This window comes from Rhea pennata, chromosome 15 (assembly GCF_028389875.1).
Source record: "Rhea pennata isolate bPtePen1 chromosome 15, bPtePen1.pri, whole genome shotgun sequence".
Taxonomy (NCBI): Eukaryota; Metazoa; Chordata; class Aves; order Rheiformes; family Rheidae; genus Rhea; species Rhea pennata.
Genome location: NC_084677.1, coordinates 17,655,454 through 17,680,723, shown reverse-complemented (window position 1 = coordinate 17,680,723; position 25,270 = coordinate 17,655,454). Strand labels below are relative to the sequence as shown.

The 25,270-nt window shown below is 46.4% G+C and overlaps 1 protein-coding gene across 2 annotated transcripts in view; it reads right to left on the bottom strand.

The window, feature by feature from the left end:
• The window catches only part of LMF1 (lipase maturation factor 1), a 247,098-nt gene that overhangs the window by 179,947 nt on the left and 41,881 nt on the right, over positions 1–25,270 (bottom strand). For both annotated transcript variants that reach the window (XM_062588096.1, XM_062588095.1), the window contains exon 3: positions 4,981–5,129. In XM_062588096.1, coding sequence (XP_062444080.1) covers positions 4,981–5,129 — 149 coding nt within the window. The remainder of the gene's footprint in view (positions 1–4,980; positions 5,130–25,270) is intronic.

The window sequence follows — 25,270 nt, the reverse complement described above, 5'->3', positions numbered from 1 at the left end:
TATTTTAGACGTGGATGAAATTTGTTCCTTACTTGAATTTCGGAAGAAAAAGTTGCAAAACTCAAAGGTAGGATTTAGGAGACCACGTGGAAGCGACCACACTTCCACCAGGACAGACGCTTCTAAAGCAGCAGGTACGTGCACGCGGCGCTGGGCAGCGAGACAGCTGCAAACGTGAGCAGACAACTCTTACCGAGATGCCCACCTCGCCTCCCCTGGCACCACGGCGGGCACAGCAGCCGCGGCAGAGAGCCGCCCAGGAGGAAAGCGCCTTTACTGGGAGCCATCACATTGCAAAAGGCAGGCAAGCCTTTCGCCTATTTAAGGCGAGTTCTAAAACTGCATATGGCATTGCTTAGCTCACATGCAGCATAAGGTGAGAAACACAGAGCTGACCTGAGGGAACGCCATTTGCTTGGAAGATGGCATTTTACAAGGGAAATGTTACCCTAACCAGCTAGAAGGATCCCTGGAGATCTGTGGAGGAAAGTCTAACTTTCCTTCTGTGTAACATATAATCACTGCCAATCCCACCCATGGGAAACCTCTCCTCATTCCACATTTGTGCACATGTTTCAGCTCCTGCCCAGATTAGTGAAGAAATCAGAGATTGCCTTTGAACAGGTGCACCTGCGCTCTAGGAGGATACTTTGGTTTCACGCATTAAACTTGCTTCCCTAGTGCCTGCAAGCATCATTACCCCAGCCTAGAAGGAAACGTACACGTGTTTGGGCCCCAAAACATTAAAGATATCATCAATCACTGATTTCCACTTGCTTGAAGTAGATCCCCCTCTAATGACCTTTCCACGTTTTACTCTACCATGCCTGTTACTTATATATCAGTAACGAAGACAAAGGACTTGAGGGGCGGCATCCCTTTTGCAGAGAGCTCTCTCCAAAATAACAGGAAAGTTATTACTCTCTAGATAAAACTAAGCAGCAGCACAGAGATAACAATAACAGAGATCTTTCATGAGCATGGTTTAATCAAAATTGTCCCATAATTCAGAATATATATTAATTGTAATATATATTACAATTAACAGGAACAGAGCAAAGCGCAGAGTCAAACTCCATTCTAAAAGAAAAGCTGGATGCAAACTTGGTGATTATGTAACTTGTTAAGAAAAGTAGATAGATTTCCCTACATTGCATGTCATGGACTCTCAAACCCTTTTATAATCAATGTCACATCAGAGAAGCAGCGTTGTAGAAGCTGAGAAGCATCAAGACCACAGAAGCCAGTCTGCATCTACTGGGGACAGAAACTTCGGCAGGGACAAAGGGTTATCTTGATATTTTCACCAAATGTCACTTGGTATTAAATGGCCCAAATAACTCATCAGCAAAGAAGTTCCCCCCAGCACTCCCAAACCAATATGCCCCACAGTAACTTGCATCTCGGACTTCACCTGTTTGGAGGATTAACAGGCAGCCTTACGGGACCTAATCTTAGCTCCTCACTAATCACTCCATGGGTCACACAGGACGAGAGGACCCTGGGACCTCTCATGTCACAGGACAGCTTCACGGGTCCTAAACAACATCATTAAAGGCCAGCCAGCACCATGTTATTGCACTTAAAAACTTTAACAACTTATATCTTTGTGGGCAGCAAAGGTCTAATGAAAAAACCGTGCAGGTCAGCTACTAAAGTAGTTATCATTCTGTGTAATCATTCTGTATTTGAAGAAGAGGACAGGAAATTTAATTTATAATAAAACAAGGAGGGGTATTTCTGGCAGGTAGTGAGCTTTCAATTCCATTTCCTAAACAGCTACTTAAAATCCTAGAAGGTATTCAAAACCTACATGGGCATGGGCAACCTACTGTAGCTGACCCTGTTTGAGCAGTGGGGTTGGACCAGATGATCTGCAGAGGATCCTTCTAACCACGACTATTCTGTGAAACCCATGTGTCAATTTTGGCTAGTGTTTTGAGCTCTGCTTTAAACTTCTACAAATCCTTCTTTAGATGCAGAGCGGCTGCCCTGGGGATTCTGACCTCCTCAGCCCCATCCCACAGCTCTGTCATACAGGGCTCCAGCAAACTCAAGGGCAGCTGTGACCAAGACCTTCTCCAGCCAACTTTTGAAAATCTAAATTTTAATTAAATTAAAATATTGTAATGGGCTTCTTTGTTCGGAAGAGAAGCAGGAAAACAACAGGAAAAAACAGACACTTTCCTACAGAAAAAATAATGCCAATGAAAAACTAATTTCTTATCCAAACAAGCTTCAGTAAAACTTCACTAGCCTAACACAATACCTGTCATATATGTTGGACATGCTGAACTAACCGCATGTAGATCAGGATCTGAACATTTGTAATATTCACATGTGCTGCAAATTATGGTCCCTGGGGAGCTCTGTACCCAGCCAACAGCAGCTCATGGGCCATCCTGTGCAGCACTGCCACCGAGCAGGGAATATCCCTCTGATCCCCGCCCTGACACCATGAAGATGGAGGCTCTGGGCAGCGAACGCCTGCCGTGACGCCAGCCTGGCAGCACCCCGACTGCTGCTTTATGCACCAATTGATGCCACAGCAGAGCTCATACTCAGCTTTATAAACTGTCTCACAGTTGATGACAGTTGGGGGATTATTTTCCTTTATTCCCTCCAAAGTTCATTCACCAGTTTCTACTTAGCTATCAAATTTCCCTTCTAATGTTGCTTATCCATAGCCAGCACCAAAGCTTTAGAGCCTCCTTGGCTTGGAGTCTTCCTATCAGCAGTTTTGCTAGGGATTGTTCTAGCTATTTTCCTAATAGCGCTTTCCCATCTATCCAAGGAAAAGATCCCATGGAACAGACTATATGAGACTGAAATCTTTTCATTTACCTAGCAAACCAAACCATCTCGCTTGTCATGAAGGTCGTGACAGTGCTTGCTCAGCCCTGCACAAAGACCTTTACATCAGCTCCACATCCCCCTCTGATCTCAGGGGGTACCAAATGACCCTCTCTTCTACACAAGTCACCTTCCCTAAGAAGCTGGGTTTCTACTCTTTAAAGTAAAGTAGAAATTACAAATTCTTCAGGTAGCCTCAACCCTAGGATAAGGTGACATTCACAGCTGCATATGAAGGTTGGTTTAGTTGTTCCCTGACACCTGCCCATTTTTTAAAATTTTATTTCCACTCCGTATTAAGAGATTGATATCTGAAAATGAAGCTCATCCTACATGCTCAGAAGCCACATGTGAACTGTACTGTTCACACAGACTCCAACTGAATGTAGCATTACAAATCTGACTTAGTCCTATAAACTCTAACTGAACATTTTCAACAGATAGTTGCATTAAAATCTACAGGATTACCTACACATGTAGACATTTTAGAGTCATAAAAAATGCTGTTGGAACAGGCCTTAAGTAGTCATTTAATCCATCTCTATTGCCCAACAGCAGGACCAGGTCTATTTAATTAATCGTAACTGAGAATTACAGGAACCAATCCCTTCAGCTTTAGGAAACATTTTATCAGAGCAAAATTTGCTGATGTTGCACAGTAGATATTACCAAAAAAAAAAAAAAAAAAAAAAAAAGTAGCACCAGATAGTGGGTTTTGAAACACCAGTTGTGTGATGCATAGAAGTCAGGATTTTTTTCTGTGCTTTGACGTAGAATTTCCTGAACTGTCATAGGCCAGATAGCCTCATTTAGGTGCAGCAAGCATGCAGCACGACTTTCCAAAGATATCTAAAGCAATATCACATTCTTCACTAACACAACTGCCTTGAAAATAGGCAACAGTAAGGTTAAGATCCAAAAATTTTTCCTTATTCTTTCTTTTATTATTAATTTTTAAGACAAGGAGAATTAAGAGTTATTGAGCTTGATTACAGATTCAAGCCCATCAGGAGCTGGGACAAGAAAAGGTTTTAGAGAAAGTAAACACAGGCATATCCATCCCATCTGCCCTCAGTCTGTGTTTTAGAGTGACAATCCATGATGTAACATTTTGGATATTTTTATAGGTCCAAAATCCTGATGCAGATCACAAGATAGCACCGTTCCACACCTCTATTTTACCAAAGATCTCACTTCCTGATGGATGCTTTTAGAATCATAGAATCAGTAAGGTCAGAAGGGACCCTCTGGAGATCATCTAGTCCAACCATCCCGCTCAGCAGGGTCACCTAGAGCATGGTAGACAGGGTTGCATCCAGACGGGCCTTGAAGATCTCCAGAGAAGGAGACTCCACAACCTCTCTGGGCAACGTGGTCCAGTGCTGTGTCACTCTCACAGTGAAGAAATGCCCCCTCACGGTCAGGCAGGGCTTCCTGTGCTTCAATTTCTGCCCATTGCCTCTTGTCCTGTCACACGGGACAACTGAGAAGAGTTTGTCCCTTCCCTTTGACACCCTCCCTTCAGGTACTTGTACACATGGATAAGATCCCCCCTCAAGTCTTCTCTTCCCCAGGCTAAAGAGGCCCAGCTCTCTCTTTTATAGGCTACTTGGGAATTTCCATTGGCACTCAGATGGAAACGCAGTGATTGTTTGCTTTGAAAACATGGAGCAGAGAATGACATTTTAGTAAAGCATACACAAAGCAAAAATAACTCAGTGCAAAGCTGCTGGTTCCTGGAAATTACCCATTTCCCAACCACCTTATCAAAAAGCCACAATGCCCAGGTCTTAAACTTCACTTGAATTCCTTTTAAAGAGCCAATCACAAGTGCAGCACCAACATGTCAACACATATATTCTTATTCCTGTGCTTGTCCTCCTCAAAAATAAATACCAATGATAGGCCTTTGAAAGACTCTATGAAACAAAAACATCAAGTACTTCCTGATGCATTCTCCTTCCTCTTTAACTAAAAAAACCCCCTAAACTAGAACATTCCAACATATTGTACCAGCGATGTGTTTTCTGCTATGATGAAGCGCTTGAAAAAAATCTTGCCACTAACGCTTTGGGATACTCCTTTTGCCGCCACCTTCAGAGAGCAAAAACGAAAAGTTGCACTTACTGCTCCAAGCATAATTCTGAATATGAGCCACCGAAAGCCCCAGATGACGATGGTGGAAGGCGGAGTGTAACTGGGCAGTCGGGAGAGGGTCCAGAGTGGGCACAGAAATATTCCCAGGAACCCTGTTTCCAGCAGCTGTGATTCCCATCCTGTAGTGTCAACATGCAAGAAACAAGAAAAAATATATATTTTTTGTAGAAATCTCAGAAACCATCCTTTCACAAATTCTAAATACAAAAGAAGAAATTTTTAAATTTTATTTAATTTGAGGCAACTTAGCTATCAATAATACACATATCATACTGACTGAAAAGGTTCCCAAAATTAAGACTGCTTACGAGACAGTGTCAACTTCAGTACAATACACCACTGTACACCTACAAATGCATTTCCCACTATTGTTACCTTTAATACCTAAGACCACGTTATCTTATTTTTTTACATTGATGACAGGACAAGTATGTTTGGCTAATTTGGCTGCACTGTTTTTCTCCAAGAGCAATCTGCTGCTTTTCTTTGGTGTTTACATGGCTATTTTATGCAGCTTGAACCAAGAGAAAAGTTTGTACTTTTATGAAACAAAGGAAAAATATAACTTCTAGCACCATGGGAATTGGCAAGATGACCCAGGAACACAACTAATTAGTGCCGCTATGGATTGCTTTAGATTGAGTGAGCCCCTGAAAACATAAATTCACAAAGAAAGTTCCTTAGGGAAGGAAACAGAGAACCTCACACCACGATGACTGCATCAGCCAACATCTAAGGAGGCCTGTCACTGCCTGAGAACCATCATCTGCACCACCTCAACTCTGCAAGAGATGAGTCTTTATAAGTAACCTTACAACTTCAGTCCTGTGCTGTGAGTGCCTAATGCAGTTTTGTGCAGACCAACATATGTAGTTTTTAGTGACCTGCTGGCACCACCTCCTCAAAGAGGCAAACGGCTTCTCTGCACCATCAGGTTGAGGCGCTTGCAACACCTGGCAGCAGTTTGGAACATGCCGACACCTTTTCCTCTCTCTCTGATGGAGAGGGGATCCATCCTCCTACTGAGAAAGACAGTACCTCACAAACTCTGGTATTTTTATTCAGTCTGCATGTATTCATCAATGCAGTCACCCGTCACACAACTGATGGCATACAATCTTTTTTACGTGAAAAATTGGAGAGAGTGGAAAACCAGTGAGCATGTGCAAACCATTACTGTAAACCTGCCTGGAAATCTACTTTTGCATCACACACCACTGTCCAAAGCCAGCACCATTTGATAAATGCACACAAAGGATTTTCGTCGTGAACCTGCTAGGCCCCAGGCACGAATGAGCCAGGTCTTGGTGGGCCTGCGCGGCCAACTTCCAGCGACTTCACTGGAGTCGCACCAGGGGGAAAAAAAGGGCAGGCTTCTGTCTTCAAAAGAGGATGATTAAAATCACATTAAGTCTTATTCATCATCAGCTTTAATATGCAACCAGAAGCTTTCAATCTTTAATCATAAAGAAAAATCATAATGCAAAGAAGTCCAAATCATCCATCAAACTTGCTTTACACACTCCTGGATTTGGTGTAATTATTCTAGACTTAATATTGGTATAGTGAAGATCAAAACACAGGTTCATAACCACATGATGAACCTATTACTTGAGATACTATAATGCTTTGGAGAAGACTGGCTATAATCTACTTCATGCAAATAGGACTTTTCATTTTTTTTCCAGCAATGCATACAGTACAAATATTAAAATGATCATTCAGAAGGAGCAGAAGCACAGCAGTTAATGCTTTGAGAGCTGAAGTCAGACCTCCACTACATTGTTAAGAGACAACATAGCAATGCCAAAAACTAATTAAATTTCAATACATCAACTTTAACCTACCTCTAGTCTTATTTTATATGTATATATACACACACATATATATTTATGTATACATATTATATACACACACACACTATATATATTTATTTGTTTTTAAATACTTCCATGTGAAACAATTGCATTTTGAAGCCATGGTGAAGGGCTAAGTCAGAGCAACTCTGAAACCTCACCAAGCTGGCTGGAGCCATTTGAGACCTTGCTCTTCCCGCCCATCTGTTACCACCACCGTAGCTGGGACATCGAGAACCAGCAGAGCATCCCTGTTCGTTATGGATGCACACAGCTCTCACGGCCGGGCCCTGCCGACACCACCCTGCGCTCTCTGTGCCTGCATACGGCACGCCCAACTTGGCAAACCTGCCTACAATTCTGCAAGAAATAAAAGCCCGAAGACCTGAAATGCAACCTGTTTTGTGGTGACTGAAGGCCTGAGAACGCCTGCAGGGACGGTGCCAGCCATGCCACTGGGACACTGCAAAGCCCTGCCAAGCTCCGTGCTGGAGGTGACACGCACCTATATGCCCGAAACCAGGCAATGCCGTGGATTGCTCGAAGCCGCGTACTTTCACGAGGGTCCTGCAGCACTTTTTTAGCTGTAAAGCAGCAGAGGCAAAGCTTGGTCCATGTTCATCACCTTCTCTTTAGCTGCGCTTAAACAGGTCAGGAAAACACCTCCCAGCTGGATGTGAAACACCTGACTGCACACAGGACTAGGTTATCAAAGCATATATTGGCTTGCTGTCACGCAAAACACGTTGAATTTTGCTTTGTCAAGCAAAAGTATGTTGAATTTTCTTTAGAATATTTTTAGCCGCAGGAATGGAACCTCTTCTCGTTCTTGATTTGAGGGACCTTGTTTGTATTAAAAACGTTAACAATTTTTTCAAAAGAGATCGTTGTACTTTGAATAGCTACTAAAAAAACCCTCCCTATTCTTTCTCCATATATCCTGTGGTTTCTAGAACAGCTCCTCCAACCGCCAAAATCAGCGCCTCTGTGCAGAGAAGCGAAGGATATTGTTATACAAGCAGCTGCACCAGAAAAGCAATGGCCAACACAAGATGTGAAAGGTTAATTGTTACTAAACCCAGCCACAAGCAGCAGTTATGGGGCTAACTGGCACCAGAACGGCAGTATATCTCGCGCGTTGCTGCCGGCACAAGAATCCCACTGTTATCGGCGTTTTCATATGTTAATCGCTGCGTTCCCCTGCAGACGTATCCTACGCACGCTGCGTCGCTGAGCAGGAGGGCGCGAGCCAAAGCGGCGGAGACGGCGCGTGGGACGCGCCGCGCGAGCGGGCTTTCACCGCAAGCGCGGCCGAGGACAAACCAGGGTCAGCACCGCTCCGGGAGTCGCCCTTATCCCCCCACGCCTCCTCGGCTCGCAGCTCGCTCCCGCTCTGCTCCGGCTCGTTTGCCGGCCCAGCGGAAGCGCGGGCGTCGCGCTGCGCTTGTCCCGATCTCCTGTTACGGTCGGTAGCATCCGAGCGGAGCCGAGCTCCCGCAAGGAGAACAAGTTTGAGATGCAGAAACGCAGGAAGAGCCTCTGATTTATTAACAACCTTCTTCCTGAATCGCCGCAGCTGGGAAAGCGGTCACGCAGATCAGTTTTCCGTCCCGGCACGCACCGCCCAGACAGGCGCGTACGCCGTCCTCGGCAGCTCCTCGCGGCGCCGCGCAGCCCCGCTTCCTCCTCCTCGCCCTGCCAAACACCAGAACTCTCCCCTTCCTGCCTTGATTCACACTTCTATCCCCCGTTTTTTACTTCTGGTGGGAGTTTTGCAGCTTCCCCAGTTTCACTGCTGTCTCCGGATATTAAAGTTTCCTTTCTCGCCTTTCTTTACGCTTCATTTCTCCCCGTCAGCACCCCGCTTCTCTTGTCCCTCGTCTTCCCAGACTCCTGTCCCACTTGCCCACCGTATCTCACTTGCATGCCCCACTTTCACCTTCTTCCCCAACGGCAGTCACCTCTTTCTGTTTGCATTTTGGCTTAAAACTACAGGTTGGTCTAAGCCTTAAGCTCAGACGCAGGAAAGATCAGGCGTAAGTGTGAACTGCTTCTAACGTGGCCCCATCCCTGCCTGTAACTTGTCTTTCCTTTCCTAGGCAGGATCGTGTGCAAACGAAATACGCTCAGATGCCACTCCATCTGGAATAAAAGCACTCGGTACGGCAGGATTAGCGGAGAGGCTAAGTGCATCGTTTTTTCCTCTAAAAATCGCAGCTACATCGCGAAGGCTTTCGCGGTAGCGCACGCTATTCAACACCACGACCCTTTCTGCAGCAGAGGGGAAGCCGGGGGCAGCTCTGCTCCGCCTCAGATTCACTTTACTGTAACTTGATATCAGAAAGCAAGGTTATAAGATCCATCAACAGAAACCTTGCATTTCTCCTAACTGCTGGCTTAGGAACAGTTGTTCACGTCTACTCCTTAAAAGCCTCCCCAGACTCGAGCACCCCTCGCAGTGTCAGCGCGGCGCGGAGGCGGCAGCACGCTGCCCCGCCATGGAGGAGGTGATCCCACCGCCCTCCCTCCCGGCGGGAATCGGGCGGCCCCCGCCTCGCGGGCCGCGGGAGGGAGCAGCGGGCGCCCGGCACCGCGCGGCGGCCCCGGCGGCAAGTCCAACAAGCCGAGGAGCCAGCAGCACCACGCGCAGCCAAGCACCGGGCCCGGGAGGGAGCAACGACAACTGCCGGCATTAGCGATGCTAATTCGGCGCGCACAGCGATGCTTCCCAATCCCGGTATTTGAGGAATGCAATCCAGACCCGCACGAACCAACCGGGTTTGTACAAACGGCAGCAGACGGACGCCGCTCGTCTCGCAGCGCTTCGAGACGTCACGGTGGCAGGCAGGGTGCTCAGAAGCAAAACCCGAGCCCCCAAAGCGCAAGCCAAGCCATCCTCGCGGCGGCGGCGGCGTTTTCCAAGCGGGTCCGCGCCGCGGGCGCACCTCGGCCCCCGGCGCACATTGATACAGCTGGGAACGCGGGGTCACGTTGCTGACCCACCTGCTCCCGCTGCCGGCAGTTGGATCTAGTCGGGTTTCAGCAGCTGCGGGCGGCCACAATGAGCACCATTGTCACCGCGCCGCGGGCGCCCAGGATTTGCTTTTTATTCCCCCCTCCCTCCTTCCCCAAAAAATGAAATAAAATAAACTGCCAACAGCGGCTGCACTTGCCCCACACACGTTTCAAACGTTTGCTGCGTGCTCCTAACTCGATGCAGCAAAATACAGAGTTTGGCGTTCTCTGAAATCGCTGCCAGGCAAGGGGGAGGGCGGCAGGCGGCAGCGGAGAGGATGGGCCGACGAGGGGCGGGGGCAAGCAGAGAACGGGGCAGGGAAAACGGGAAAAAACGCTTTCCCGTTTTTCTTTTTAAAGTTTTCGAACGATCCGCTGCCTCAAAGTTAGATAAAGCCGTTCCTCCTAGCCTTCGCTGCTAGGAAATGGAGCTTACGCGAGCTGATCTCCAGAGCCAAAAGCCATTTGCCGCCTGAAACAGGAACCGCGAGCGCCGGTGCGGCGCAGCGCTCGCCGGCGCTCCTCGGAAAGACCGCACGCCTTGGCAGGAGCAGCTGATGCACTGCAGAAAACATTACTGGTACTTAACATATAAAAAAAAGTCAATTTGGTACAAACATTCTCCAAAGGAGTCCAAAGCAGCACCATTATGGCTCCCTATAGGGAGTATTATTTCTAAGGGCAAATAGATTATATAGCATTATATCATTAAGGTCTCCAGTTTTCATCTTTATGTTGTTTACTGTCAAATACCTGATGGAAAAAACAGCAGAGCTATCGGAGCCTGTCCACGGCTGCAGAGCAAAGCCCTGACACGAGCTTCCTGCACAGCCCTGGGCGCCGCACCTTCGGCTTCCCGCGGTCCCATCACGACTTGCTGTTTATATGCACAGCAGCAGAGAAAGCACTGAGGCGGAGACGGCCAGAAAGCCTTCAAAGCTAGACACAAAGCAGCCAGGTCCAAAGATAAGGATATTTCTTATTTTCAATTAGTCTGTTTTGTCACCAGAAAATCCTTTTGTCAAAATCAAAAAAAAAAAAAAAAAAAAAAAAAAGCCCACGCCTAGCTATAACAGCGTATATAGTTCAGAGAATTTATTCTTATTAATTCCCGTTTCCTCCTAAAATACGGGACAAGGCGCAGTGGCAAGCCATGTCTCCTTGTACATCGAGACGTACACACACAAAGCGCGGCGGGCACGTCTGCACGGCACGGACGAACGCTCCGACAGCACAGGCACGTTTTACAGCGCGCTCTCGCAGCCAGCACGCAGAGGAGCCGCGGAGCAGATAGCGCAGCTGTCCTGTGAATATCCTGTGTCACGCTCGCTGGCGGTCAAAGCAGGGAAGATGCCCAGGACGGACCTGCAGCCACCCCGTGCTTCGCAGGACGCCCAGCAACCGCTTCCCTGCTCACAGCGATACAGACCAAACGAGGAACACGCAGTCTTTCCCGACATAAGTACTCCTAACGCAAGCACGTCTTGGCTTAAAAGAGGACAGTCAGGGCAAACCTGGCCCTCTCTTCCAACAGTGAAAGCTAAACCTCAAGAAATACTGAAAGATAAATGTTTCTACTTTTTCCTTACCATTTTCTTTTTCTTTTAAAAACAAAGTACTGTGTAAATCATTACAGCTTTCATCACTCAGTGAAAGCTTCCTAAAGGAAAGCAGAGGTCCTACCTATCCTAGCAAAGAGCTGCATCTTTTTCAACTGTTTTACTAATGCTTTCTGCAGTAAGTTAAAATCCTAAGCCTGTCAGCTAACTACAAAGTCCTTCGTCTTCAGCGTGAATTACTGGCGACACTAACACCCGTGACAAAAGCACCACCAGTTTCAGCCGGGTTTGGCTTTCACGCACAGGTTTTGCATGTCTTAGCTGCCACCTGTTGAAACGCGCTTTTTCTCCCTGCTCTGCTGAAGATGAGAGCAAAGGGATGCCATCATCGGGTGCGCTCACCAACCAGCCCCAAAGCAAGGAAGACCAACGCAGTGCGGAAGATGACTGCCAAAGTCCAAGAGGAGAGGACCTGTCCACTGTTGTGCCATTTCAGGCATAAAGGAATCAACACCTAGCTTGAACCAGCTTCAACACAGTGGGAGAAGGAAACCCCTGAAAAGTAGAGCATGTTCAGTGACTCGCTTTAACTTGGTGGGCAGAAGTTTGCAATTGTAACCAGGTGGGCAATCTGAACCCCAGAGGTGCTGGGTTCCCTTTTTTGCCTTCCCTGCAGTCTCTTCTCCCTTTTTCAGAAAGGCAACAAATCTATCAAAGGGACAAAGACTTACCTCCTCCTCTAGCTTTCCAAATATCACCAAAAAGCAGAGGCACAAAGAACACATAGGAGACACATTCAAGTTTGTGTCAAGTTTAAAAGGTTTCCCAGGGCACCCTGTGGAAAAGATTCCTGGCAATTCCTAATAGAAGTACCAGACCTCTATGCAGTTACATAATCATTCTATAAACATGAAAAACCTGTTAAAAATGTCACAGAGCAGTTCTGAATCTACTCCATCAGCAGGCAAAGCATGCATGCAAGGCTGAACTCCAGAGCACTTTGGGTCTTCCAGTTACCCAAGGAAAGTTAAGTCCCAGGCATTAACGTCATGCACAGATTCATTCACAGGCAGTGTCCCAAATGATAGCTTGCAACTCAGAGAGCTCTGAGAAACCAACTCGTTACTAAGACACTGTTTTCTTTGAAATTTATGGAAATCTCTTGCATAGGCAGTGTGCCTGTTGTATCTTTGCTTCACAGTGTACGGCCACCCACAGCTTTAACTGTGGCTCTGTTCAGAAAGGTCAACCTTCCACCTCTACACCACGCTCTGCACCTCCACCCTGCTGCAACGGGAGAGAGGAGGTGTCCTTCAACCCCATGACTGACTCCTGTCAATGCTCAAATGCCTCAAGTACAGAAAAGGCCTCTTTTCACCCGGTATCTGGCAACAAGTTTCAACTTCAACATCTGAGAACACTGCAAAGCAACAAGAATGCTTCACTAAGTCACAACCCTCCCGCCAAGGCTTCCATATTCTAGCACCTAAATGCAAAGAGTGTTGACCCTAACCCTAAAAGCACGTCCTAACTTGGAAAGGAGAGATGGTTTTTAAAAAGCAAGGGGGGAAAAAGGAGGGGGGGAAGTCAGTCCACTCTAGTTCTGAGGAAAAGACCACAAGGAAAGAAAATGATTAATGACTTCTTAACTCCAACCTGCCCTTCACTGAAGGATCTCAAAACAAAGAGATCCACCTCTCAAGCCTTCTGCCACAGAGTCTTAGGTCTTTTCAGAGATATGAAAACCAATGCCAGGGGGCTTCAGGCCAGAGTCCCCCATGCCACCTTGTCCGCAGCTGGAGCGGGTACCATTAACCCCACTCCTTTGCCCCGTGGCCAGAGCACTTCTGTTGAAGACACCAACATGCCCAAGACCTGAGCTACCTTCCCACAGTCAAACTCTGCTGCATCAATTTCCTCAAGTACCACTTAAATTTAATGTTTCAAATTTCTCGTTTGCTAAAGAGGTATCAGACTAGTGATACTTAACAGTTCTGCAGCCAACAGAATAGTTCTTGATGTTGTTGGAAAATTTGGAAAATGTTATCAATAACTTTTGTTCTTAAAGTATAAACCACACAGAAAAAAAAATTTAGCATAAAAACTTTTAAAAGCTTCCAAGTGCTCTCCAGGGTAGTCATTAGAAACTACTTAGGTAACAGGAGGGCGATAACAGTGAGTTAATGCAGCGTTAAATTAGCCCTCCTTCCATGCAGAACTTTAAGTGACAGAGGAATCAGTTGGGAAGATTTTTATTTTATTTTTTAAATAATGAAGTTAATGGATTTCCTGTTTTTAGCTCTGTGGGCGGCTGTCATTTTGAGGGATCCGTATATACTGTATTTAATTACTCTGTCTTAAAGAAACTAAAATAATTTCATGTGTTCATATGACCTCACCGGCATCAGTATCTCTCCAGCGTGGCCGTCAATGCAAGGAGAACATCCAAGCACTGCTGCTTGGCACTGAGGTGTGTTTTGTTTCTAGAGGCTGCTGTAACCACAGCAGCTACCACTTACTAATTAAACTGCTCAAGCCATCCCTCAAAACCTTCACACAGCCAACAGCCACAAGATTCATGCCACAAACCTTGGGGAGCTGAAGGGAGCAAGCACCAGGAGCGCTTCAGAGTCAGCAGATGACAGTCGCTTTCTAGGGTACCCTGCTAGCCTCCCGCGGCACGGTGCTGGACAATCTTACACCAACTTTAATAGCTCCTCTGGACCTGACACCAGCTCCTCTGGGCTCACTCCCATGGTGGGGGATTTGCCCCACTTTCCCCTAGTAGACTATTACAAGGGAAGTCACCATCACCAGTGGCTGCACTGTTAACAAATCAGGAAAAATATCAACAGGACTGAGGCTGGCCACAAGGACGAGAGGATCCTGCAACGGTCTACTAATCACACGCCCCACACAACTTTTTAAATAAAATAGGAAGTGACAGAAAGGATTGATTGTGAAACAAGATGCCAAAGAACAGAGCTGGGAACAGAAGCAGAACTAAAGCAGAGGCCAAGAAACAAAGCGATAATACCACGACCAGATGATACGAGCTCTTTAATACTGGTGCTCCACGTTGCATTAGGGCACAGCAGAGCTCTCTGCAAGGGCTACGCATTCCCACTCAACTAATTCTCAGAGGAAGAAAAGAAAGCGACTTTAAAGGATGGAAACAAAAAAGCCTCAAGGTGCAGAACAATCCCTGGCTGATGGGAGTCTTTGAGGGACGCTTTCCCTGTGAAACCGATAACCTGCCTACTGCAGAGCTCTCTATTCTCCTTTGAAGCCGCTGGCTCCAGTTCTGCTGGAAGCAAGTCTTGATGGATCACTGGTTTGAATCCAATATCGTGATTTCTGCGTTCCCCTGAGCTGAGGTTCAGGTATACACTACACATATCAGCAGAGACTGACTACTGCCAGGTTCCCATGGCGCTAGAAAAATAAAAGGGAAAATATGTATCATCACTAAGGAACTCTGGTTCCTGGGACAAATAATTATAACCTGAAAGGGATTTTCTTTCCAATTATCCTTTTTCTGTTGATCTCTTTGAAGTTCATGATATAACTAAAAGCCAGTTACAGTTTTCTGGTGAGTTTTCACTCTGGAAATGTACACTGATCACATGAAAAGAATACCTGATGGCACAGCCAAGTGCTTAGAATCAGGAGGTTTTGGCTTAAGAGAAAAGAAGTAAAACCAGAACATACCCAAAGGACAAAAAAATGGCAGACTGAAACCTCATCTACCAAACCAAAGGAGTCAGGGTTTGTTCAGGAACCAGTAATTATACGCATTCCTGCTAGGTCAGTGAAAAAGCCTGAAACCTATTTCATGTAAAGAGACCCTATTTGCTCACTTCTGAGCTGGTTCATGCAGAGCTCTGCAAGTGCAGTGCCGTTCTCTGCAGGAAGGTGTATACAGGTGCCCTGCACAGACATTTGCAACATCATCCCTCCACAAAGCTCATGCCAAATTAGCAAGTAAATTCACTCAAAAACTCTTCCTTGCAATTAAGGTTTAAGCAAAGCTTCAGAAAATTGAAGTAGCAAGTCTAAAGTCTGGTGTCAGAGAGAGGGAGTCTTGGCTACCAGCCCTCTTTGGCAGGGAAGCCAACGCCTTCCTCCAAGCATTGATCAGGTGCCGATATGGGCCTGACTGGGTAAGAAGTGAAATTTTGCCCCAGCATGATCCAGATATACCAAAAGGACATGGCTCTTGCACACAACGCACTCTCCCTAACTCCACTTGCTTCCCCCAGTAGGGGCATAGTTCTCCTTCCCTGCAACCATCTCCAGGTATTCTCCCACTGAAACTGCTGGAGCCCTCGGTATACCCAGTGCCAAGACAAGGTTTATGGGAAAGCCTCCCAGTTCCCAGGCCTTAGCTCCGAGCTGACCTACACATATTGTATAAGCCATTTCCCCCATCCTTTTGGGACAGCAAAGCAATTGCTGCAACTGAGCCAGGCATGATCCCACCAGTGTGGAGGGAGAGATCCTCTGGTCTGCTTTGGTGGCAGCTGGAGTCCCTGCAGTCAGGGCAGATGAACTGCCTCACGAGAAGGGACAAGCAGAAAAATGCAGAAAATGCAGCACCTGGAGCAATGGGAAGGGGCCTGAGGATAAGCATTCAGGGAACTTTAAGGAAAGCAGTGCAAGAATCAGTAAGCAGGAACTCTGACCCTGCCTTGGGGCTAGGATGGCTGCAAAGGTCATTTTGCAGCTTGATCTTGCTACAGATGGACCCACTCAGACATGGAAAAGGAGCTCCCAACCATCTGGGAGAAGCTGCATCTTATTCCCATTTGCAAAGCAGTCTGAACCTTAGGAGGACACTACAACCAAGGGAATGAGGGTCCTTTAATTGACATAAAGATATCAAGGGCTTTGGAAGACAGAGCTGGGTTTGAAATATCAAATAATCACTGTAATGCTTGTCCCTTCCAGATTAAATTCTTTCTTAGTGTGCTTTTCCTTCTTACTCTGTATCATGAAAACTCTAACATGAACTGGAAAGCCAGTTCCCCAAGCAACCTGTTGAACACATTTTATCTGTCCTTTATGGGCAGGACCCCTGCAGTATTGTGCCATGTGCCTGCAGAGCTAAATTGCTAAAAACAGGTGTCTGTTGGGTGTTAAATCTATCTTCAGGCTGCTTTGGCAGCTTAAGAAACCATTAGCAGCTGTTAACATGGTTAGCATGGCAACATAGGAGCCTAACAGCTCAACCAGCCTGCTTTCTTCACCATTTCAAAACTACCATTTCCCACTTGGCACACTTCAAGCAAGAACATATTAAAACCAATATCATGAAGGCACCTGGTCAGCCATTTTGCTAGCAGATATAGAGCAAGTCTCAAAATAAAAAGCACATTAGATAAATTTTTCCTGCTGTATCAAGCAGGGTTCACATTGCCCTTAAGAGATCACATTTCAGTGTCGTGCAACCATACGTTTTCACACTAATTTTTGTGTGATGATAAATCCTGACTGAGGGACAACTCCCTCATCCAGCTTCCCCTGAAGACCAGTGTGAATTTGGATTCATGGAGATGAATGGAGAGCCCAACTTTGCATATTAGTTAATGGGCACAGGCCTCGATTTCCCCTTGTGCACGGGCCAAAGCCACTGACCAAGGTCAAGGTCTCATCACTTGGCATAACTAACACTCATTCACGTGCAATTACTCACAGAGCAGCAAATGCAGGGAGGTAGCATTAGTGCTGTGTAACAGGTGCGGAACTCAAGCCTGGTGAGATTAAGTGTTTACACAGCCTTGATCCCGCCAACCACGCTCATCTAACAAAATAGCAACAATACTGGAGCCAACAGCCATCAGGAGGGAAAGAACTGCAGAGTCCATTTCCTTTGGTGGTGGCGAACGCCAGAACCTACTTTAACCCACACTTGCAGTTTTCAGTTATATTCCTTCACCATCTTTCACACTCAAGGCTTACCACAAAAAAGTACCCCTCCCCACCACCAAATGCAGGGCACTGTTTGCACAAGCCAGCATGAAAAAAAAAAAAATCATTGCAGTAGCTATACTATGAAATTTCTAATTCAAAAAAAAAAAAAAAAAAAAAAGATTTTCTCTGCCAAGAGTGAAGTTTATTTTTCAGTATTAGAATTAGATAAGAAAATCAAGTTTTGCTGCGTTTTTTAGGACATAGTCTCTGTTCCAGAAGAAGCAAGCTAAAGTCAGTGCAACCACCTCACTTTGAAGTAACTCAGCTGACTTAAATGAAGCTTCAGCAGTGTACGTCTGCTGTAATTCAGGAATGGTTTAGTCCAGGCATTTTTCAACATGCAGAGTTCAGAAGTGGCCAAAATGACTAATGGGACCTCAACACCCACAGCTTTAACCTCAAAGAACAAAGGAAGAAAGAGGGAGCAGGAGGAAGGAAGACCAAATGCGGATCTCAGGAAATCAAAAAGCTGCTTTCAAAACCCATCTGATTTTAAGAAGATCTGATGGTTACGTAGGAGGGAGCAGCAGTTTTTTGGCAATTACGGGACAAATGCCAAAAAGTCAACTGCGTTAGGAAGTTGTTCTCTCCCTGTACAGTACAAAGAGATGAGCAAACATATAAACAAGCAGAAATGCTGGTGTTCAGAGACCTGACTACGGGCCAGCCCTTCCGAGTGCTGAAATTCTGTTGTTGATACAAAGAAAGATTAACTAGATCAGCAGGCATTTAATTCAGCGCTGGAACAACTAAACTGACATATCAATAAGAGAAATCAGAAATATGCCGACATAATTATTTTCAGCCACGGCAGCACTTTTACCTCTGCATTGGTAAGGGACCATTTTGATGATCAGCCTGCAGGAAACAGGAAAGCTTAATCGTGGCAGATCCGCCCCAGCAAACCTGTTGCCACGTCCAATAGACAAATTACCAAGCCATAGAAACAAAACCTACCCATCGAAGAGGTGTGTGTTCTTCTAATCATTACTCATTTTGATAAAAGGCCAACAAAACCATCCTTAGGACATCTTTAAAGCCAATGAATTCATGCCTTTCTGGGAGAAACAGAGAGAAGAACCACGAGGACAGCACTGCCCGGCTGGGAGCAGCAGAGGCTGCAGAGCCTCCCCGGGAACCTCCCTCGGCCAGGTTAAACAGAGAAGCCATTCGCACACTGCACTCCTCATGTCCAAACGGCAAAGACCACCTATCCACCACAGCCCTCGGACACTTTTCTAATTAAGTAGCCTATGAAAAACCGTACACTTTTATCTGACCTCATGCCCAATGCAGCCCAAATGCCGACTCGCGTTTTGCCTTTGCTGTTCCGGCTAGCATTGCAATTCTCTACTGCCATCAAACTACCTGTCAGTCTTCACCGGGACAAACTGAGAAGAAAGAGAAATAAAACATGAGTCTTAAGATCTCAGGTCACTCTTTGAGCTTTTTTCTGGACCTTCCATAATATTTTACTTCCTTTGACGTGTGGATAAACAACACTTTCGTCTGCATCAAATGCGAGAACAAAACAAGCTTTACTTACTACCTGCAAAACTCACACGAGTAAATACGCAATTTTAATATGCATTTCAAATAAAATTTTAGACTTCAGCTGATAAAAAATAGGAAATATAAATCAGGTTAATGTTACACTGAAAAACAGCCAGATGGGGAATTCATCAAATGTTGTTCTTATTAACATTCCAATCACTATGTTTCCTTGCAACATGTATAGATATTACTTGTTAAACTTCAAAATCTTAGATGCTGGCAGAGAGACCTAGAGACAGACACCCTTATTAATCTAAACCAGCAGCTGTTAGAATTACTGTGGATTCCATTTTTAGGAATAAGCAAGTTTCAGAGTCATAAGCAAACAAAAAGATAAAGCATCACAAAGCATAGTTATTTATTTTGACAGCTGCAGTTTAGTTGTTTTAACTGTTTATGATAGTTCTAAAAGAAACACTGAAATCCCTTTTTTAAAAATAATGAAGCCTTAGTAAAGCCAGCCCGGCTCAGGCTTCCCCGGCGGCAGTCTGCTGCGACATGGTGAGCGAACGTCCCCGGACCGGCCCGGGGGGGCCGGGACGGCAGCAGAGCTCCGCGGCGAGTCGCTCCCAAGCCGCGGCGGAGCCGAGCGCGGGAGGGGGTGGACTCGGCGGTGCGGCGCTCGGGGGTCAGCTCCGGCCCGGGGGAGCAAGGCGAAGCCGGAGCGGGCGCCGAACGCCCGCGGTAGGGGGGGATCCGCGCGGGAACGGGGCACGGAGGGCCCCGCGGCGCGCGGCCCCGTCGCGGATCGCCCCGCGGGCCGGCGGTCCCCGGCGACCCCCGAGCGCGGGGCGGGGGCGGAAGCGACCCCCGGACCCCGGCGCCCACCGCCCTGACCCCAGAGCCCGTTCGGCTTTTGTCATGGTCCTTGTTAGTGCCGGGAAACCATGGCAACCCCACTTCCTCCTCACAGATGGCTTCCATTGCTTAAATCCATACAGGTGTCACTGGCCCGGCTTGAGAAAAGTATCCATAGTAATGACCCTGCTTAGCTTTATTGGTTTAAAATAAATATGAACATGCTTCCCTTCAGCGGAAATTAGACTTAGCAACACAGACTATTTAGCATTAATATATTCCAAATATTTAACTTGCGCACGCCTGAGGGGCATGATAAATTACCATTTCTAGGCCTTTTATTTCCTGTGCCTGATGCACCTTAAAACAACTCGCCAAAAGCCCAATAAAGCAAAGATAGTTACGGTTAAAATGCGCAGGCAGGCCCTACGCAGCGTCGAAGGCGATCCGGCAACGCGGCCTGTGCCGCTCGGCTCCGGCTGCAGTGGCGGCGGCTTCGCCTTCCCCGGGGGCGACACCAAAAACCGGGCAAAGCTCGGCGGGCGCCGGTAAAAACCACAGTCGCAAAACACACCGCTTGTACGGGCGGCAAGAGAGGGAAAAACCAAGTGGTGAGGGAAAGAGGAGGAAAAGCTTCCAAAAAGCAGCAACCAAAAACACGAGCCGGAACATCACCGATGCAAAAAATAGTTGCATCGTCCAAAACCAGCGGTCTTGACTGCACAAACGTGGTTTTGCTCATACCAGTATCTTTCTGCGAGGCTAATGCCTGCAGCTACGTTGTTTTCTTGCATTCACACGTTTGAAGGTGCGGGCGCACAGGCCGAGGACGCGCAGCACAGCCCCTCGGGGCGGGCTGCCGCCTGCCGCGGCGCGGAGCGCGCTGGCCCCGCGCGGCGGAGAGGCCCGCGCCGCGCCGACCGCCCGAGCTCCTTCCAGCCCAGCCTCGTCCAACCCGCCAGGCCGCGGTACCCCTTCACGGGAATCACGTTTCCAATGAGAGATACGTGACTTGCGATTTTCCGTCCTCTTTATAGAGCTAAAGCATAGCTTTGGAGGAAGAAAGAAAAAAGGGGTTTTTAAACATGAAAAAGACATGAAAACTTCCAAATTTGCCTCTGTTTCTGTATGAGTACAAATTACTCAGTAACATTATTTTTGTTTTGAAAACATTGAAATGAAAGGAAAACTGAGCACTCGTATGTGGTTTCACATCCGTTTTTCCATGGAGAGGACTCGTATCTTAGATCCAATTTGCATTGGCAGATAGCTCTGCAGGTACCCTCAGACTTCACTAAACAAAATTAAGAACTTCCACATGAAGGACGTTGTTAATGACACAACGAGGTTAACCTCCATTAACTGCACCTCTTCCACTAAGATTACTGTTAATATTATCTGAAGGAAAATACGGTTCTCAGTTCCTGGAAGTTCTGAGCCGCTCCATTTTTTTGGAAACACCATGCACTAGTTGTATGGTTGAGAATGCCACCTGGGGTACATTACATTCATTTTGCCTCATCTTCTCCAATTTTCGGGAAATAACTTATATTTTCTTTTGTTTTCTGGCTATTTTGCAGAGTTGTTGTCTGTTCATTAAGTGCTAATAAAAGGTAGAAACAAAAATATTCTTTCAAGAATGTTTTCCTGAAAGGAAACTCTCTCAAGAGCATTTCCCTGGCAGGACAGACAGAACTGCCTTAACCAATTAATCTACTTCCTCCAGCTGCTACTGGCAGCAAAATGAACTGCTCTGACTGGCCTTCAAATATTCATTAAAATCAATCTTGAAAATGATGGCTGGGATCTAGCTTGCTCATAGTCATTAAACTATCAAAAGCAAATGAACAGAAAGGCTGGACCCTCCTCTCTCTTCCCTGTGAGGACATTCATGCCCGGGAGGTGCCCAAGGACCGGACGGATGGTCAATCACAGCTCACACCACCCTTCCACATGCGGTCCATGGAAAGGAGGTCTCCAATGTCGCTTCACACTCAGGTGCCAAGCAGGTACAAGTCAAGATCAAACTTTGCAAAAATAGTGACTTAGATATATTTTAATCATCTAATAAATAAATAAATCCGTAAAAATCCGTCATTTACAGCTTCTGCAAAGGCACAGCCATGAGTCTGAACAGACTCATTGCTCACACACAACGTGAGCACCACGTGCTCAGCATCTGTTAGAATTTACAGCGACCACAGTAAGCGAAGTGGCAATGCCCTGTCACTCCTCAGCTCTTCCAGCTTCTTTGCACATGCAATACTACACACCTCGTGCTTCCCTATTTTTTTAATTAAATCCAACTAATTAGAATTAGTTAGGTAAGGAAGCAACAGCGATACTATAGCATAAAGCAATGATAAGAGTATTAACTTCCTACCTGCATAAACAGGAGCATTTCTTTACGGAGATTCTTGGAGAAGCCAAACCAAAGGGCTACGAGACAGGATCCAACTGCTGGGTTGAACATGCTGCTGCTGGTCGGGTGCTTCCCCCAGGGCGAGAGGCAGCTGGTGCCCCCCACGCGCACGCCTCTGCTCAGCCGCACGCCACCAGCTCTGCAGCTCAGCTGATGCATGGGACTGCCCCCCATTAGGGCAAACCTGGTGATGCACATGAGCTCCAAGTAACCACAGCTGTTATGCTATCATGAGTTAAACCCCGTTTGGGCACTTACACAGAAACCAAGCAGCTTCGTCTGACACATTTTAAACTAAAAAAATTGGGGTCACTTCACAGCTTTTGCTAGTTCATCTAGACTTTGAGTCTAGATTCCTGATAAATCAACCTCCTCATCAAATGTATCGCCTAAGCAGCCTGGAAACACTAGTCAAAGCAGATGATTCAGCCCTCCCTCTCCTGCCTTGCCTCGGTCCCCTGTTGCACAGGGAAATGCGAGGGTGCCCTGGCAGTCAGCATGGGAGAGCCGATCCTGGTGTAAATCCTTCTCCATACAGCACAGTTATGGAGCTTGAGTAACAGTACCTTCCTAAGCTGCATTTTCTCTGCCCTGGGGCCCCGGTCTCAGGGTGAAAGAGCTGCTGGGCATTGGCACCGCTTGCCTTGGGAGCCTGCACCTGAGTGCACCTAAAACAGGTGCTAGAGACAGCCCTGGGGAATGCTACACTTTCACAGAATTGGTAAGGTTGGAAGGGACCTTTGGAGATCATCCAGTCCAACCCCAAATGAGTGGCCCGTACAGGGATCGAACCTGTGACCTTGGCATTATTAGCACCACGCTGCCTTGTGCTTACACTTCGCGCATACTCCACTACAGAGCACTTCACAGATCAAGACAGTTTTTCGATACAGCTTGAAGAAAAATAGGAATATCTAGGGGCTTAGGCTCTTCCTCCAACCCCTTCTCCCCCTCCATGCCATCACCAATCAGGGCAGATGCACCTACTCATGCAACCTTTCCTCACATGTCCCCCTCTGAAGCAGTTTCTAAGCACAAATTCATCTGGGATAGGAGCAAATACTTGAGAGACCTAAGCTGTCACACTCAACTCTCAGGAGAATAATTTGATGGGAGAAGTATCAAGGGAGCGATCAAGAAGCTTGGAAAGGAAATTAAAACAGATATATGTTCCCAAAATTGCAAAATTCACTTCAAACTCATGCTAGCTGAAATCTGTATTTACCCAAGGTGAAATAACTACATAATTGCGCTCTTCACAAATGACTCTGCAAGACAGCTCGCATTGCTTGCTTTGCTGGAAGTCTCAGGTCCTCCACAGTCTGCTTCAGGCACAGCCACTGTCTCAGTTTACCATCTCTGCCACCTCAGGTAGCTTTGTGCTCCAGCTCTCCTTACTGGAAACAATGATTAGCATCAAGTAACACTTAGCTAGACCCTTCCAGCCTTCCATTAGCACAAATGATTCCCAGGCCTCCTCCATGCATAATCCCTTCCTCGAGGCCTAGGCTTTCCAGGCTGTTGTCATATTTTCCATTACACCTAATCTCTCCCCATGTGCTTCCATCAGATGATCTGGATTCACACCCTCTGCCTGAAAGGTGGGCAAGGTGGCACAGGTGCAGCTTGCCCCCAGTCCTCCTAAAGATCCTCACCACACAATAACAAGTTGTCAAAAAAATTAAACAAATTGTTCAGAAAGAGCTATCTGGTTTGATGAAAACTGTGGTACTCTGACCACAGAAAAGTGATGCTTGGAGGCTGGCTGAGAGGTGCCCAGGTCCTCTCTGACCTAAGGGCCCAGACAGGAGTTGCTGCTATTGCCACACCTCCATGCAACGTCTCACACTAATGCCAAGGAGTAGAAGATAGCACCTGGAAACTGTGAGCATCTGAGTTTAAAAGGAAGGAAAGCTGTTGCCTGGGAATTCTAGTTACTATTTTCCAGGAATACAGCAATTGCCTTTCCTTGCCTTCAATCTCACGTGTTGCACAGACGTTAAGGATCCAAGCATCAGGCACTGCCGTGCGAGGCACCGGAGCAATGCAGACAAAATGCCCTGCTCAAGAGAAGGGGAGAGGCAGCACCAGGAGGTTCAAAACTGTAAGTCTCTTGATTCCTCATTTTCTACCCCATCCATCAAACCACCTTCCTCTGACAAGGAATTAAGCACCCTAATTATTTCTGTCCCATGGTATCCCATCCCCTCCAACTGCACTGTCTGGACAACTATTGCCACTACATCCATGAGAGCTGTAAAAGAACCCTGAAACTCCTAACACAATAATTTTATGAAGCAATAGCTAGTATTTTAAGCCTCACATTTCTATTTTTATTCGTGTCAACATGCCATAGTTGGTAGCAAAAATACAGTAATAATAATAATAAAAAAACTCAGAATCCAGTCCTGTCTTTCCTCCAGCCAGAAGAGCTTAAAAACAACCCCAAAAACAAAATACCCCACTCACAGGGTGCAATCTTTCATTTCTAATCACCCAACAGTTTAATTGGCAAATTGCTTTTTATTTTCCCCCCTCCTCCTCAGGAATACATTTCTAAAATCATTTGCCCTTTCCCTACTTCATACTCTTAACAACCATTTACTGCTAAAGATGATCCCACTCTCAAGTATCTTCTCTTCCCAGCCCTGATTTAGGTTACCCCAGTGAGAAGATTCTCTTGCCCCCCAATGGGTCCTACACCATTGCTTTTCTGACAAAATACAAGGGTTTAGCATTCCAACAAACATTTATTTACAGTCAGCATCAAAATGATGCCCCCCTTCCCTAACCAGCTGCAAAAACTGCAAAGCCTTCGTGTTAAAGACAGGAGGGGGAAGAGATAAATGTGTTTTCCCACAAATATTACTATTCTCCCAGTTCCAGGGAGAAGTTGCCAGTTGGAAGGATTCAAAAGTTTAAAGATAACACAATATGGCATATGGCAAGACTTTGTTTTCTCCTCTTTCTTCCCCCAAAACACTGCAAAGCAGCAAGGCACGATTATGCTGCCTGCAACATGGGTGGTGCATTTCCCACGTGTGTGACATCAAATTCATTTGTGAGGATATTCTATAGCATGT